The following is a 12123-nucleotide window of genomic DNA, read 5'->3' on the forward strand; positions in this document are numbered from 1 at the left end:
TCTCAGTGCCCTGGATCTTGGATCTGGGGACAGGGCAAGTTTATTGGTGAAGGCCACCAGTCAGGGCCACCGGGGATGGGTGAGGAGGACCAAAGGGCTCAGGACACCAAAAGGCTATGAAGGGGTCCCACCTGGGACGTGTGCCTGCCCATGGCTGCTCCTTCCAAGCTCCTCCTCGTGTGGTCACCAGAGGCCCCATGTCCTGTGCTCCTGAGAACCCTGTGCACGTGTGCAGACACTGGAGGTGTCTCCAGCCTTGGTCCCTGAGCAGGGTGAGGACCGCTGAGTGCTGTCATAGTTTGGCCACAGCTCTGGTGATCTCTCCTTTTCTAGTTAACGTGGTCCCAGCATGTCAACACCCCTCGCCCCTCCTCTATCTCAGGGGACTAAGGTGGGGGCTTGGTGAACTCAGAGGGAACATTTCCCTGTGTGACCCAGGAGAGAAGGGCCCCAGAGGTTCAGGTGAATTTCTGCTCAGAGAAATCACCATTCACCAAAAAAGGGCCAAGGAGGGGGAAGAGTCCTGTTTCATCAGATCCCCTCATGCTGTCCCTGGTGGGTCAGGGCCCGGGATACTCTCCCTGGGAAACCCCACTTCCTGGGACATGGGGGCCTTTGTCCTGGCCCATCCGGGGTTCGTGGCAGCCTGTCGGGGCTTCCAGAAATCAGGAAGGCCCGGACCCTGGGTCCATGTCCCTGAATATCCTCTGGGCTTAGAGCTGGCTCTCTGGCTCAGGCGGGGGCACCTGACCCCACCCAGGGTCTGGGGTCTCAGGAAGGCCCCTGGAAGGTGTAGCTCCCAGGGGAGGGGAAACTAAGAAGACACTTGTCCTTTGTGGTTGATCTGGCAGTAAATGTTCCTGTCAGGGTGTTGTAACTCCTGTAAAAGAAAAAGAGGCCTCTGAACCCCGCAGGCTTCTCAGAACATGTCTGGGTGACTTTCAGGTCCTGCGTCCACCTCTCTGGGAACCTGGCTGGGTGGCAGGTTTCTGCCCCAGGCCCCTCCTTCCTCCCACTAGCCCCTGTGCCCTTTTGCCCTGCTGTGTCCCAAACCTGAAAGCACAGGCAGGGCAGGCTGGGGACAGATCCTCAGCCCCCTTGGGCTTGGGGGACCTGAACATTCATTGCCCACACTCACCTGGTAGATGGGAACGGCTGTCCTCGGGCTGGGTAGGGCGCTCTGAACAGGGGGAGAGAATGGGTGTCAGTGGACAGAGGGAGAGTCATTTCTCTGCAGGGGTGACCCGTTCTGCCTCTTGAGCAGCTTTCGCCAAGCCTGTTGACCCACACCCCAGACCCAGACCGGTCTCTCCTGAACTCCCTGCCCCACTCCTATTAGCCCAGGACCCCTGGCTGATGTGCCCAGTGCTCTGTCCTTGGCCAGACTCCAGGGTTCCCCTTGGGCCAGCTCAGAGTGGCAGGAGACACTCAGGACGGGGTGGGGAGTGGTCCTGTCCCTGAAGACGGTCCCATTCCTGGGCAGAACGGGCCCTGCCTTGTCCTGGCTACTCTGGGGGAAGCAGGGTGTGTGCTGTGCTGCTGAATTCGTTGGTTCTCTGCCTTGCGCCCGCACAACCTAGACCCCAGTGGGGAGGGGGCGGGCTTACCGGGGATGTGGAGCTGCTGACTGGACCATGACCTGGGGACAGAAACAGGAATTAGCACCCAGGGTCCACCCTCCCAGGAGGTACCGGGTCATCGGCTCTCGGAGAACCAGGGAAGGAGCACCTCCCACAGGGAGACCCACTGGTGCTGGTCTGGGAGGTGCTGAGCCGTGACCTAGATTCCATAGGTCAGGGAGTATGGCCAGTTGGGGTCCCCTGTACTGAAGCCCCAGGGACGTGGTCAGAGGCCCCAGGGTGTGACTGGCAGGAGTGGACATTGGGGGCAGGTCGAGGGGCTCCTTGTGCTGAAGGGATACTCACCAGGGGTGCAGGCTGGGTGCCCCATCTCTCTGTGATTACGTTGGCCACTGGCCCTAGGAAAGATCAGGCTTATTTGTGAGGTGGGCAGGGAGAGGTCACAGCTCTGGTGTCAGAACAGGGGACAGGGAGGGTCCTCATTCCAAGCAGGGCTTAGAGACCCCATCTCTCCACCAGTCAATTTAGGAGGGGAAGGGCCCAGGAGAGGGATAAAAAAAGGCCTTCGGAGCACATGTATCCTCGGACCAGAGAGGAAGCCGGGCAGCGGACGGACACCTAGGAGAAAGTGTCCCGAAAAGGGATCAAGGGCCCAGGAAAGGAATCACACATGAGGGTCTGAGTGAGTGGAAGGGTCAAGGCGGCCAGCTGCGTGTGCAGGACACTTGGGGAGCCCCAGGTATGTCAGATCCCTGAATGCGGTGCCCCTGCTGTGGCCAGACCCTCGAGTCCTCAGGCCAGAATTCGCTGAAAACTGACATTGGCTCGTGCTCTATCTCCATCTGCATGGACGAGGGGCATCGTCCCAGGACTTCTACCTGACGGGGTCCAGGGTCTGCGGTGTCACACATCAGGCACCGTGGTTCCCGCATGTGCCACTTAGGGGGTCGACCCCACCCGGCCTGTCAGGGTCTTCCACTCTCCCTTGTGTGACCTTGGCCGGGACCACCCTCGGTCCTGAGGCTGCAAATCCCCGTCCCAGGGCATGTGGACTGACAAACCACGGGAGGTACCAGTCTCCTCCGTGCACTTAGAAGCGAGCATTGCTGTAGGGTTGCCGAGCGAACCAGGACAACCCTGAGGGGCTGTTCTGTGATTGTCCCTAATTTTGCACAGAGGCAGCTGTGGAGGAAGGGCCCCGGGCAGCAGCTGGTGAGGAAGGAGCCAGGTGTGATCAGAGGAGAAATCCAGGGGGCAGTTGGGAGGTCTGGGACACCCAGCCCAGAATCCTGGGTCAGGACGGCGTCTGCCTGCTGGTGAGTCCGCTGGGGTGGGGGAGGGGTGGTGGACAGGATCGTGTGTGTGGGAAATGCCATCGTACCTTCCCGTCTTCACCCGGAGCAGGACATACCCCAGGGCGGCCACGAGTGCCACCCCAACCAGGACCCCAATTGCAATGCCAACACTGGTCCCCACAGGGAGGCCCGTGGGGCTTCTTTCATCTGAAATAAGAAGCAAAAGGGAGGAGGAATGAGTCCCAAGTCATATCTGCTGAAGCCATGAGGGCTGGGGGGAAGGGCCTGGCTAGGGAGGAAGGAATGGCCATCGAGGTCTGGATGATGTGTGTTATCTCCACAGCATCCCCACCCCCTCGGCTGCTGTGTCATTTCTTTTTTTATTTTTTTAAGTGTATTTTTTTTTTTTTGAGAGAGAGAGAAAGAGAGTGGGAGCAGGGAAGGGGCAGAGAAAGAGGGAAGACAGACTCCCAAGCAGGGTCCCCACTGTCAGTGCACATCCCAACAAGGGGCTTGAACCCATGAACTATGAGATCATGGCCTGATCTGAGATCAAGAGTTGAACGCTTGAGGCACCTGGGTGGCTCAGTTGGTTAAACATGTGTCTTTGGCTCAGGCCACGATCTCATGGTTGGTAGGTTCAAACCCACATCAGGTTCTGTGCCTACAGTGCAGAGCCTGCTTGAGATTCTCTCCCTCTCTCTCTGCCCTTCCCCAACTCTCTTTCTCTGTCTCTGAAAATAAATAAACTTTTTTAAAAAACTTAAGAAAAAAAAAGAAGAGTTGGATGCTTAATGGAGTGAGCTTCCCAGGTTCCCCCTGCTGTGTCCTTTCTATCCTTATAGTGAAACCTTGGACTTGAATCTTCATGTTGCCCTCCTCTGCCCAAAACGGTGGCCAGTGCCCACATCCTGTTCATTTTCCTCCTAATGCCTCTCTTTCTTATTCTCACATTATGCCTCTTTCCACATTTCTTCCTTTCTATTACCATTGATGGTCTTAGAGGGAGGCCCCTACTTGTCCACTCAACACGGATTAGTGAAAACAACACTAGCTGACTGCTTTCGAGGTCAGCGCTGGGCCAGGCACATGGGAAATACTTTGTGTTTATCTCATCTGCTGCTCCCATGAGGCGGCCAGGTGTCAACCCCACTGTGCAAATTACGGTCTGAGAGTGTCAAGGGCTTCAGTAAAGTAGTGAAGGTCACAGAACTGGACCGAGTTGAGACAACACTTAATCCCAGCTCCACGGGACGTTACGGCTAATAACAACAACGTCAATGACAAAAGATCAAGAACTGCTAAATTTGATTGAGCCTTGAACCTGTGTAGGATGCTGTCTCAGGATTTAAGATCTCATTAACCTCATAGTGACAACCCTCAGAACAGCCCTAAGACCCAGCTGTTCTTTCCAGTTTTACAGATGAGGAAACTTAGGTTCTGGAGGTTGAGTGTCTTGTCTGAGGTCCCACAGCTGGTATAAAGCAGAACCAAGATGTTAACAAGATTAGTCTAATTCCAGGGATCTCATCCACATTGCTGTAGAGGCTGTGAAGGAGGCTCCCACCTCCCCCAGACCGGTATTCTATTTAACACACACCCCCTGCCCATGAAATGTACAGGGAGGAAGGGGGAGAGGTCTAGGGTCACTCACAGCTCACAGCCAGCCTGATGGGGTCACTTCTGTTGGAACTGGCCCGGTTGGAGACCTCACACTGATAATCCCCGGCATCTTCCCTCCTGACAGGGTCAACGGTGAGGGTGCTGTTGTCCGGGGACAGCTTCATCCTCTCCAAGAGCTTTAGACTCTGGTTATTGAAAAACCACCAGATGGAGACCCCTGTGTTATTTGTAGAGCAGGTCAGGACCACAGAGTCCTTATGTTCTGTGGCTGTGGTGTTGCTGATGTTGATGGAGGGCTGGGACACTTGCTCTGTGGAGAAACAGAGGAGGTGACAGAATGAGAGGGAGCCTGGGGCCATGCTCCTTCTTCCAAGATCTTGGCCACTCAGAGGGCCCCACTGGGCTCTGTAAAGGTGCCCTAGAGGATGGCCCTGATGTCTGCAGAAGGATGAGTGTCTTTGTTCAGGTGGCGATCTATAAGGAGGGGGCTGTACCTCTCCCTCTGACCCTCAGGTCCCCCTCTGGCCGTCAGTCATCTGCCTGGTCTGCCTGGACATCTCTGTAGTATCAGCACCACACACCTCTCAGTCCATGTGTCCAGCATCCTCATCAGCAGGTGGAATTTTTTCCCATGGACTCCTGTGTGATTCCTTTCTTGAACTTCTATGACTTTAATAGATCAAGCCTCACTCCTTATATACCTTTTCGCGTATGGTGGGGAGGAAGGCTTGCGGGCCTTCTATGTCTGAGTCTGAGGCACCTTTACATAAAATAGGGAAGGTATTTGCACGGTTATAATTTATTAGGAAATGAGAGCAGCCCACCCAGTCTTCATCACCTTAGGGACCAAAGAGTTTTCAATCCATAGGATTTCTCCCTCTGAAGACTTTTACTTCTACATCTGTGGACTGAATCTCAGGGTGAAAAACTTCTGTAGAGAATCGGGTACGGTATACAGAATACTGGCACCCTTGTAAATAGAAGAAAACTACTGCAACATAATAAAGGCCTTATATGAAACCCTTACAGCTAGCATTATACTCAATGGTGAAACACGGAAAGCGTTTCCTCTAAGATCAGGTAGTACATAAACATGCCACTTTCACCACCCATATTCAACAGAGTATAGGAGACCAAGCTGAAATAATTTGGAGAAAAAAGAGTAGAATGCAATCAAATTGGAAAGGATTAAGTACAATTAGGTCTGTTTGTAGATGACATGAAATGATATGTATAAAACTCTAATGATTCCACAAAAACTGTTGAACTAATCAACAATTTCAACAAACTTGCAGGATACAAAATCAACAGGCAAAAATCAATTGTGCTGCTATACACTAATAATGAAATAACCCCTTCCCAAATTAAGGAAAGAATTTAATTTACAATAACATTAAAAAGAATAAAATACTTAGGAATGAGCTAATGAGGCAATAGACTGTACATGGAAATCTATAAAACATCACTGAAGGAAATTACAGAAGACACGAATGGAAAGACATCCCATGTTCATGGATAGTAAGACTTAATATTGTTAAGATGACAATACTACCCAAAGAGATCCACAGATTCAATGTAATCCCTATCAAAATCATTTTTTTAAAAGATTTTATTTTTAAGTAATCTCTATACCCAACGTGGGGCTTGAACATATAACCTAGAGATCAAGAGTCGCATACTTTACCGACTGAGCCAGTCAGGTGCCCCCCCCTATCAAATTCTTAAGGAAATATTTTGCAGAAATAGAAATTTCCAAATATTCACATGAAATCTCAGGGGCCTCAAATAGCCAAAATTATTTTGAAAAAAGAACAAATTTGGAGGACTCCTACTTCCTGACTACAAAGCTACAGCAACCAAAATAACATGGGCTTGGTATAAAGATAGGCACAGAAATGCCAATGGGATGCAGTAGGTACCCCAGAAACAAACTGAATATATGTGGTTCAATGATTTTCAATAAGGTTGTCATGACCATTCAATGCATAAAAAAATCTGTTCAACAAATGGTATTGGGGGCTGCCTGGGTGGCTCAGTCGGTTAAGCATTCGACTTCGGCTCAGGTCATGATCTCGCGGTTTGTGAGTTCGAGCCCTGCATCAGGTTCTGTGCTGACAGCTCAGAGCCTGGAGCCTGCTTTGGATTCTGTGTCTCCCTCTCTCTCTGCCCCTCCCCTGCTCATGCTCTGTCTCTGCCTCTCAAAAACAAATAAATGTTAAAAAATTTTTTTAAACAAGTGGTATTGGGAACACTGGGCATCCTAGCAAATGAATAAAGTTGGACCTTGACCTTACATCATGTACAGAAATACCTTAAAATAGTATGTTTTGGTGGTATAGTGGTGAGCATAACTGCCCTCCAAAATTAACTTAAAATAGATCAAACATCTAAACATAAGAGTCAAAACTGTAAAAGTCTTAGAACAAAACATAAAGCAAAAACTTTCTGAACCCGTATTTCCCAAAGATTTGTTAGATATGATGCCCAAAGCAAACAAAAGAAAAAATAGATGAATTGGATTGTATTGAGTTAGAAAACTTCTGTGCACCAAAAGCACAATCAAGAGAGTGATGGTAGCAGTTATGGAATGAACAGGACTCAGGTAGGAAATGCACAGATAGAAACACAGTCAATGATTTTTTTTAATTTTTTTAAGATTTTATTTTTAAGTAAGCTCTACACCCAATGTGGGGCTCGAACTTACAACCCCAAGATCAAGAGTCTCATGCTCTACTTACTGAGTCAGCAAGGTGCCCTTAGTCAATGGTATTTTAATAGCATTGCATGGTAACAGATGGTAGCTACATTGTGGTGGGCATAACATAACATATAGAGTTGTCCAATCCCTCTGAACCTGAAACTAATGTTACATTGTGTGTCAGCTAAATTTCCCTGACCAAAACCAAGACCAAAAACAAAAAACAAAAACAAAAACAGAAACAAAAAACAAACAGTGATGGCAATGCACAGATTGGAAGAAAACATTTGCAAATCATAGCTGGTAAGAGATTAATATCCAGAATATATAAAGCACTTCTGCAATTCAACAACAACAAAAAGCAACTTGACCCTGAGGACCCTTCTTTCTTCCCCATCTGCAAAGGCCCCTTATATGTGTGTGGGGTTTTCTGGAGCTGACAGACTCCCCTCCCCACATTGGAGACTGGACTGGGAGATCTCAGATCTCAGATCTCAAGATCTGCGATGAGAATTCAGAGAGCAAGAGGAGGAAGCATCTGCAGACGTGTGATGGGAGAGTTCAGGGACAGATCTGTGTCACAACAAGTGAAAATAACTTCACCTCGGCTCTTTTATGAAAACCAGGCAGACCTTCACCATAGTGCCTAATGTAGATGCTCCAGGGATCCACCTACCAGAGACTGTGATAGTCTTGACTGTGCACTTATTGAGGCGAGTGCCAGAGTTATAAACGAGGCAAGGCCCTGTGCTGGTTTCAGGTGCAGAGTCAGAAGGAGAAGGCAAGTCTACCCCAGTGGGAGCGACACCAACACACCAGGAAACACTCAGTGATTTCAAGTCCAGCATAAGGAGGTGAGGATGGGCCACCTGAGGGGCGGCAGGGGCATGCTGACTCAGGTTGCTGCTGGGGGTCATTAGTTGGAGAGTGATCACAGAATGAGCCTCTATTTGCTCTCACTGCCCACACCAGCACCCTTCCCGCTGATGGAGGAGAGGACGGGGCTGTGCTGCCCAGCAGCCCATCAGCCTGTGTGACCCTGATTCAGTGACTATACCTCCCTGGGCCTCAGTTTCCCCCTAATACAACAGGAATAATGGTAAATGATCTCCACCTGCCATGCCTGTGAAGTAACCTTTAACCATCCTTAAATACCTGGCCCTAAAATGGTATATCGCGGCCGGCCAATCAAATGGCCTCCCTTACTCTTGCCTCCACAAGACAAGGCTCCCTCCCTGGGCCTCCTTCTTGGGAGAGGAAGAGCTGTCAAGAGCATCTCTCTGCTCTGTTCCTTCCTGGGGGTGCTGACCCTCCGCTGGAGTCTCCTAAGTCCCCCACAGCAGTTGGCTAATGGACTGGAGCCTTTTTATGTCTGTGCTGCCCATGCCTCTCTCCAGATGCAGATCTGGAGACTGAGCGCTGGCTGGCGACCAGCTCAGAGGCTCAGGACTCGGGCAGCTGGGAAATCATTGCTCCCTGTCAGCCCTGCCCAGGAGCCCTACCCCACCCTGGCACAGAGTCCCCGGGGTCACGAGACTCAGGAGCCCCAAGGCACTGTTCTGGGCAAGGGCCTTCTGGGCTGAGCTCTAGTGAGGATCCCAGGGCCCCTTCGGGCCTGGCCTTGACTGTGACCTGCATGGTCTTTCTCAGATGGTCATAGAGTCTGGATTCCAGGAAAGAAGTTGCAATCTTAGGAAATTCATCTTTACTGTGTGTGTCCTGCACTAAATGCTCAAACACCATTTGGGACAAAATGCAGAAGGGGAGGGAGGCACAGTCCAGGCCTGTCAATCCTGTGTGTACGAAGTAGAATTCACTCCACCCGACACCAGAGGTGAGAGAGGAATTACTCACGATATACACGGAGCCATCTAGTTACTATTTCAATTTGAAAATTTCTCTTTAAGATTCGTACAGTGTAGTATCCCGTGTCCTCCAGGTTGATGTTCTGGAACAGCAGGGATCCACTGAGATATAATGTCTCTCTGCCACTGTGTGCATATCCTGGGGTAATTTCTTGTGAGTCTGCTGCATATGATACAATTTCACTACGGGGCTCAACAGTTTCCCCTTTGAACCAGCCAAAGCCTATAAGATTCACAGGCAGATTGTGGACACGCAGAAGAACGTCCTTCCCCTCGGCAGCATTGGGCGGCACCGATTCAACAGTGACTTGGGCAGTGGTGGGAGGGTTCCAGAAGGTTAGGAGTGAGACTAGGAGGGAAGAGAGAAGACCTGGATCAATATTTGGCCTATGTATTGGGACGGAAAGATGTGGCCCTGGAGACTGAGCAGGTCCTAATCGCTCAGCCTTGGGCCCAGGGGTGAGCGTGTGTGTGTGTGTGTGTGTGTGTGTGTGTGTGTGACAGCGCGCGCACGCGTCCTACGGGTCAAGGTCAGGGCACGACCGCCATGGCTTCAGCGCTTCTGAACTTGTGATTTCCTCTGTTTCCAATACTCTCCCCTCAGATGTCCGTGGGCTCACTCCCTCACTGACCTCAGGTACCTGCTCACACTCAGGGGTCCTTGGGAGAGGCCTGCCCACACCGCCTCCTCTAAAGACCCTCTGTCTTCACATTCTGACCTTTCCCTGCTCTGTTCCCTTCATGGCCTGTCAGTGCCCGACCTCCCATACTGTGTCTTTGCTTGTCTGTCTTCCTCCCCAGAGAAGTGTGCTCAGGGAGGGCAGGGACTCTGATCTGTGTTGTGCCCCAGTGGTGGGGCCGGCTGCAAATACCTGTGGATGAATGAATGAGTGTTCCCAGGGCCCAGCATTGATCTGTCAATATCTCAGGTTGGTGGGAGGGGCAGGGTTTAGGGTCCCTGGTTGCTCACATCGTGTCCAAAATTCAACCCTCCTTGATGAGTAATTTGGGACACACAGCACGTCGCTCGCTCGCCTCTTCCAGATCATGAGATTTTCCTGTTGCTGAGCCGGGAACCCCCTCTCCTGCCCTGCCCTGCCCTGCCCTGTTCCCATGTCCCCTCTCGGCGCCCCGTCTTCCCCTGGGAGACCGCAGCCAGTCTCTCTCTTCCCTTCACCCTTAACCCAGGGGATCGTCCCTCTCACCTGCCAGCAGGAGCTCCTGCCAGGGAACACGCCCTCCTCGGGGAAGGGCCGAGGGGGGCTCCATGCCGCCTGCTGCCTGCTCTGTCCTTCCCTCTGTGAGGAGAGCTTCGGCTCCAGAAATGCTCAGGAGCACCGCTGTCACAAGTTGGCTCTGTGGTCCTTCCTCCCTCTGTGCTGAGCCACCTCTGGGGGCAGGAGCGCTTGGCCGGGTCACGTGGGCAGGGGCGGGGTCTCTGCCCGGTCCCTCCCCCTCCCCTCCCCTGCCCTCCCCTGCCCTCCCCTCCCCTCACTCCTGCCCTCCTGGTCTCCTTCCCCTTTCATTTCGTCTACGTTTGGGTTCCCTGCGAACTGCTGAGGCCTCTCCCTCTTCAGCTGGGATTTCCCACCATATGCGAGTGCGCACACAATGCCCTTGTGTGGACAAGCGGAAGCCTGTGGCATTGGTGTCCTGGGCTCTCCCCACATCTCAGGGTCGGGGCGCACAGTCAGCCCCCTGCAGCCCTCTCTCCTCCCCATGTGGCTTTTCTCTTCAGAGCAGGAGCCCGAGGGGCTACCCCAGGAACTCTCGTCACAGGGATGGTACCCCCACCGGGCATCGGAATCACCTGTGGAACTTCCTAAAGATCGCGAATGCCCTGGTGACCCCTAGAAATGCTGCTTCAGCAGATGGCCAGCCAGGCTGAGACCCCAGGATGTGGGAGTGGGGCCACCTCCTTCTTTCCTGCACCCACAGAGGGTCTGCAGATCCTGTAAAATGCACATTCTGACTCAGCAGTGTGGTGGGGACCTGAGAGTCCGCATCTAACAAGCTCTCAGGTGAGGCTGGTAGTCCTGGGCCAGGCACACTTTGAATAGCCAGGCTGACGGGGACCTGGTTCTCTCAGAGGACGAGCCTCCTCCCTACTCCGAGTTGGCCTCTGCTGAGTCCTGGCCTCCAGTCTGTCAGCACTGCACACAGAGCCCCAGGGGCCCCAAACCCAGGGGATTCTTTCCATCTGTATCAGAGAAGCCCAGCGGGGCACGGGGTCCCCCCAGTGTTGTCAAATGCTCTGGGGAAGTTGCATTGACTCCTGGCAGCAAGGTCACAGTAATGCTCTGAGGGTGAGAAGAGGGCAAGCAGGGTGATGACTGGTGAGGGACCCACTCTCCATCCCTGGGTGTCCCCAGCCCGGCCTCTGCTTCCAGGGACCGACACCCGGGACCAAGTGTCTCAGGAGCTCAGGTTCCGGGTGTGCAGGCCGTTTCCTGTGTGTCCCGGGAAGAGAAGAGGTGGGGGGAGGTCCGGTGGCGGGAAGTTCCCTGATCCTCGAGGGCAGATCGTAAGGAGACCCTTCCTCTAAGTGTCTGCTGGCTGCACTGTGGCCGAGAGGCTGACCGTGTGCTCCTGAGCGTCCTGGGCAGCCCGTGTCCTCTGCCAGGGGGACTTTCCTGTGGTCACCCTGCCTCCCCAGTGGCTGGTGCCAGGCAAGGAGTGGAGGCTGCACAGGGACCCCTGATCAAGGTGCTCCTCGGCCCCTAGAAGGAGTGGGCAGGACAGAACAGCCACATGGGAGGGACTCAGAAGGGTCTCTTGGAGAAAGAGATGGAAATCAGGCTCCTCTACCTCCTTAGGCAAACAAAGCCAGCTTCACATTTTAATTCCCTGTGTGTTGCCTGCGTGTCCCTATGTTGCCCCCTGGAGGCAATGCTGGGTCAGGGATCCTGACCGGGCTCCAAAGGATGCGTGGGCCCTGAGCCCTGGGCAGCCTGGGTCCTGGTCCCTGTGGATCCTGGGTTGCCTGACTCCATTTCAGGGTAGGGTGAGCCCAGGGAGCGGACAGGCACCGTCCAGAAGATTCCAGATCCTGAGTCAGGAGA

At 52.8% G+C, this 12123-nt stretch overlaps 1 protein-coding gene across 1 annotated transcript; it reads right to left on the reverse strand.

Annotated features, from left to right (window-relative positions):
- On the reverse strand, positions 1-10447 carry LOC147573637 (cell adhesion molecule CEACAM21-like). Its single transcript, XM_086689957.1, has 8 exons — positions 10267-10447; positions 9051-9410; positions 4530-4808; positions 2962-3082; positions 1926-1978; positions 1608-1639; positions 1139-1180; positions 1-880 (listed from the first exon to the last, which is right to left on the reverse strand). Exons 1-8 carry the CDS (start codon positions 10328-10330, stop codon positions 815-817), a joined length of 1017 nt encoding a protein of 338 aa, XP_086546083.1. The 5' UTR covers positions 10331-10447; the 3' UTR covers positions 1-814.
- Between the last annotated feature and the right edge of the window lie 1676 nt (positions 10448-12123).

Source organism: Puma concolor, chromosome E2, assembly GCF_028749965.1.
Source record: "Puma concolor isolate L17-30 chromosome E2, mPumCon1.1.hap2, whole genome shotgun sequence".
In the NCBI taxonomy this organism is placed as follows: domain Eukaryota; kingdom Metazoa; phylum Chordata; class Mammalia; order Carnivora; family Felidae; genus Puma; species Puma concolor.

What these genes read in the sequence shown, in the direction of transcription:
- LOC147573637 (XM_086689957.1), bottom strand. Translation starts at nt 10,330, where the DNA reads ATGGAGCCCCCCTCGGCCCTTCCCCGAGGAGGGCGTGTTCCCTGGCAG. An exon ending in TAGATGGCTCCGTGTATATC is followed by an intron (nt 4,809 to 9,050) that starts GTGAGTAATTCC and finishes GTTTCTCCACAG; the next exon opens with AGCAAGTGTCCCAGCCCTCC. An exon ending in CTCCGGGTGAAGACGGGAAG is followed by an intron (nt 1,979 to 2,961) that starts GTACGATGGCAT and finishes GATCTTTCCTAG; the next exon opens with GGCCAGTGGCCAACGTAATC.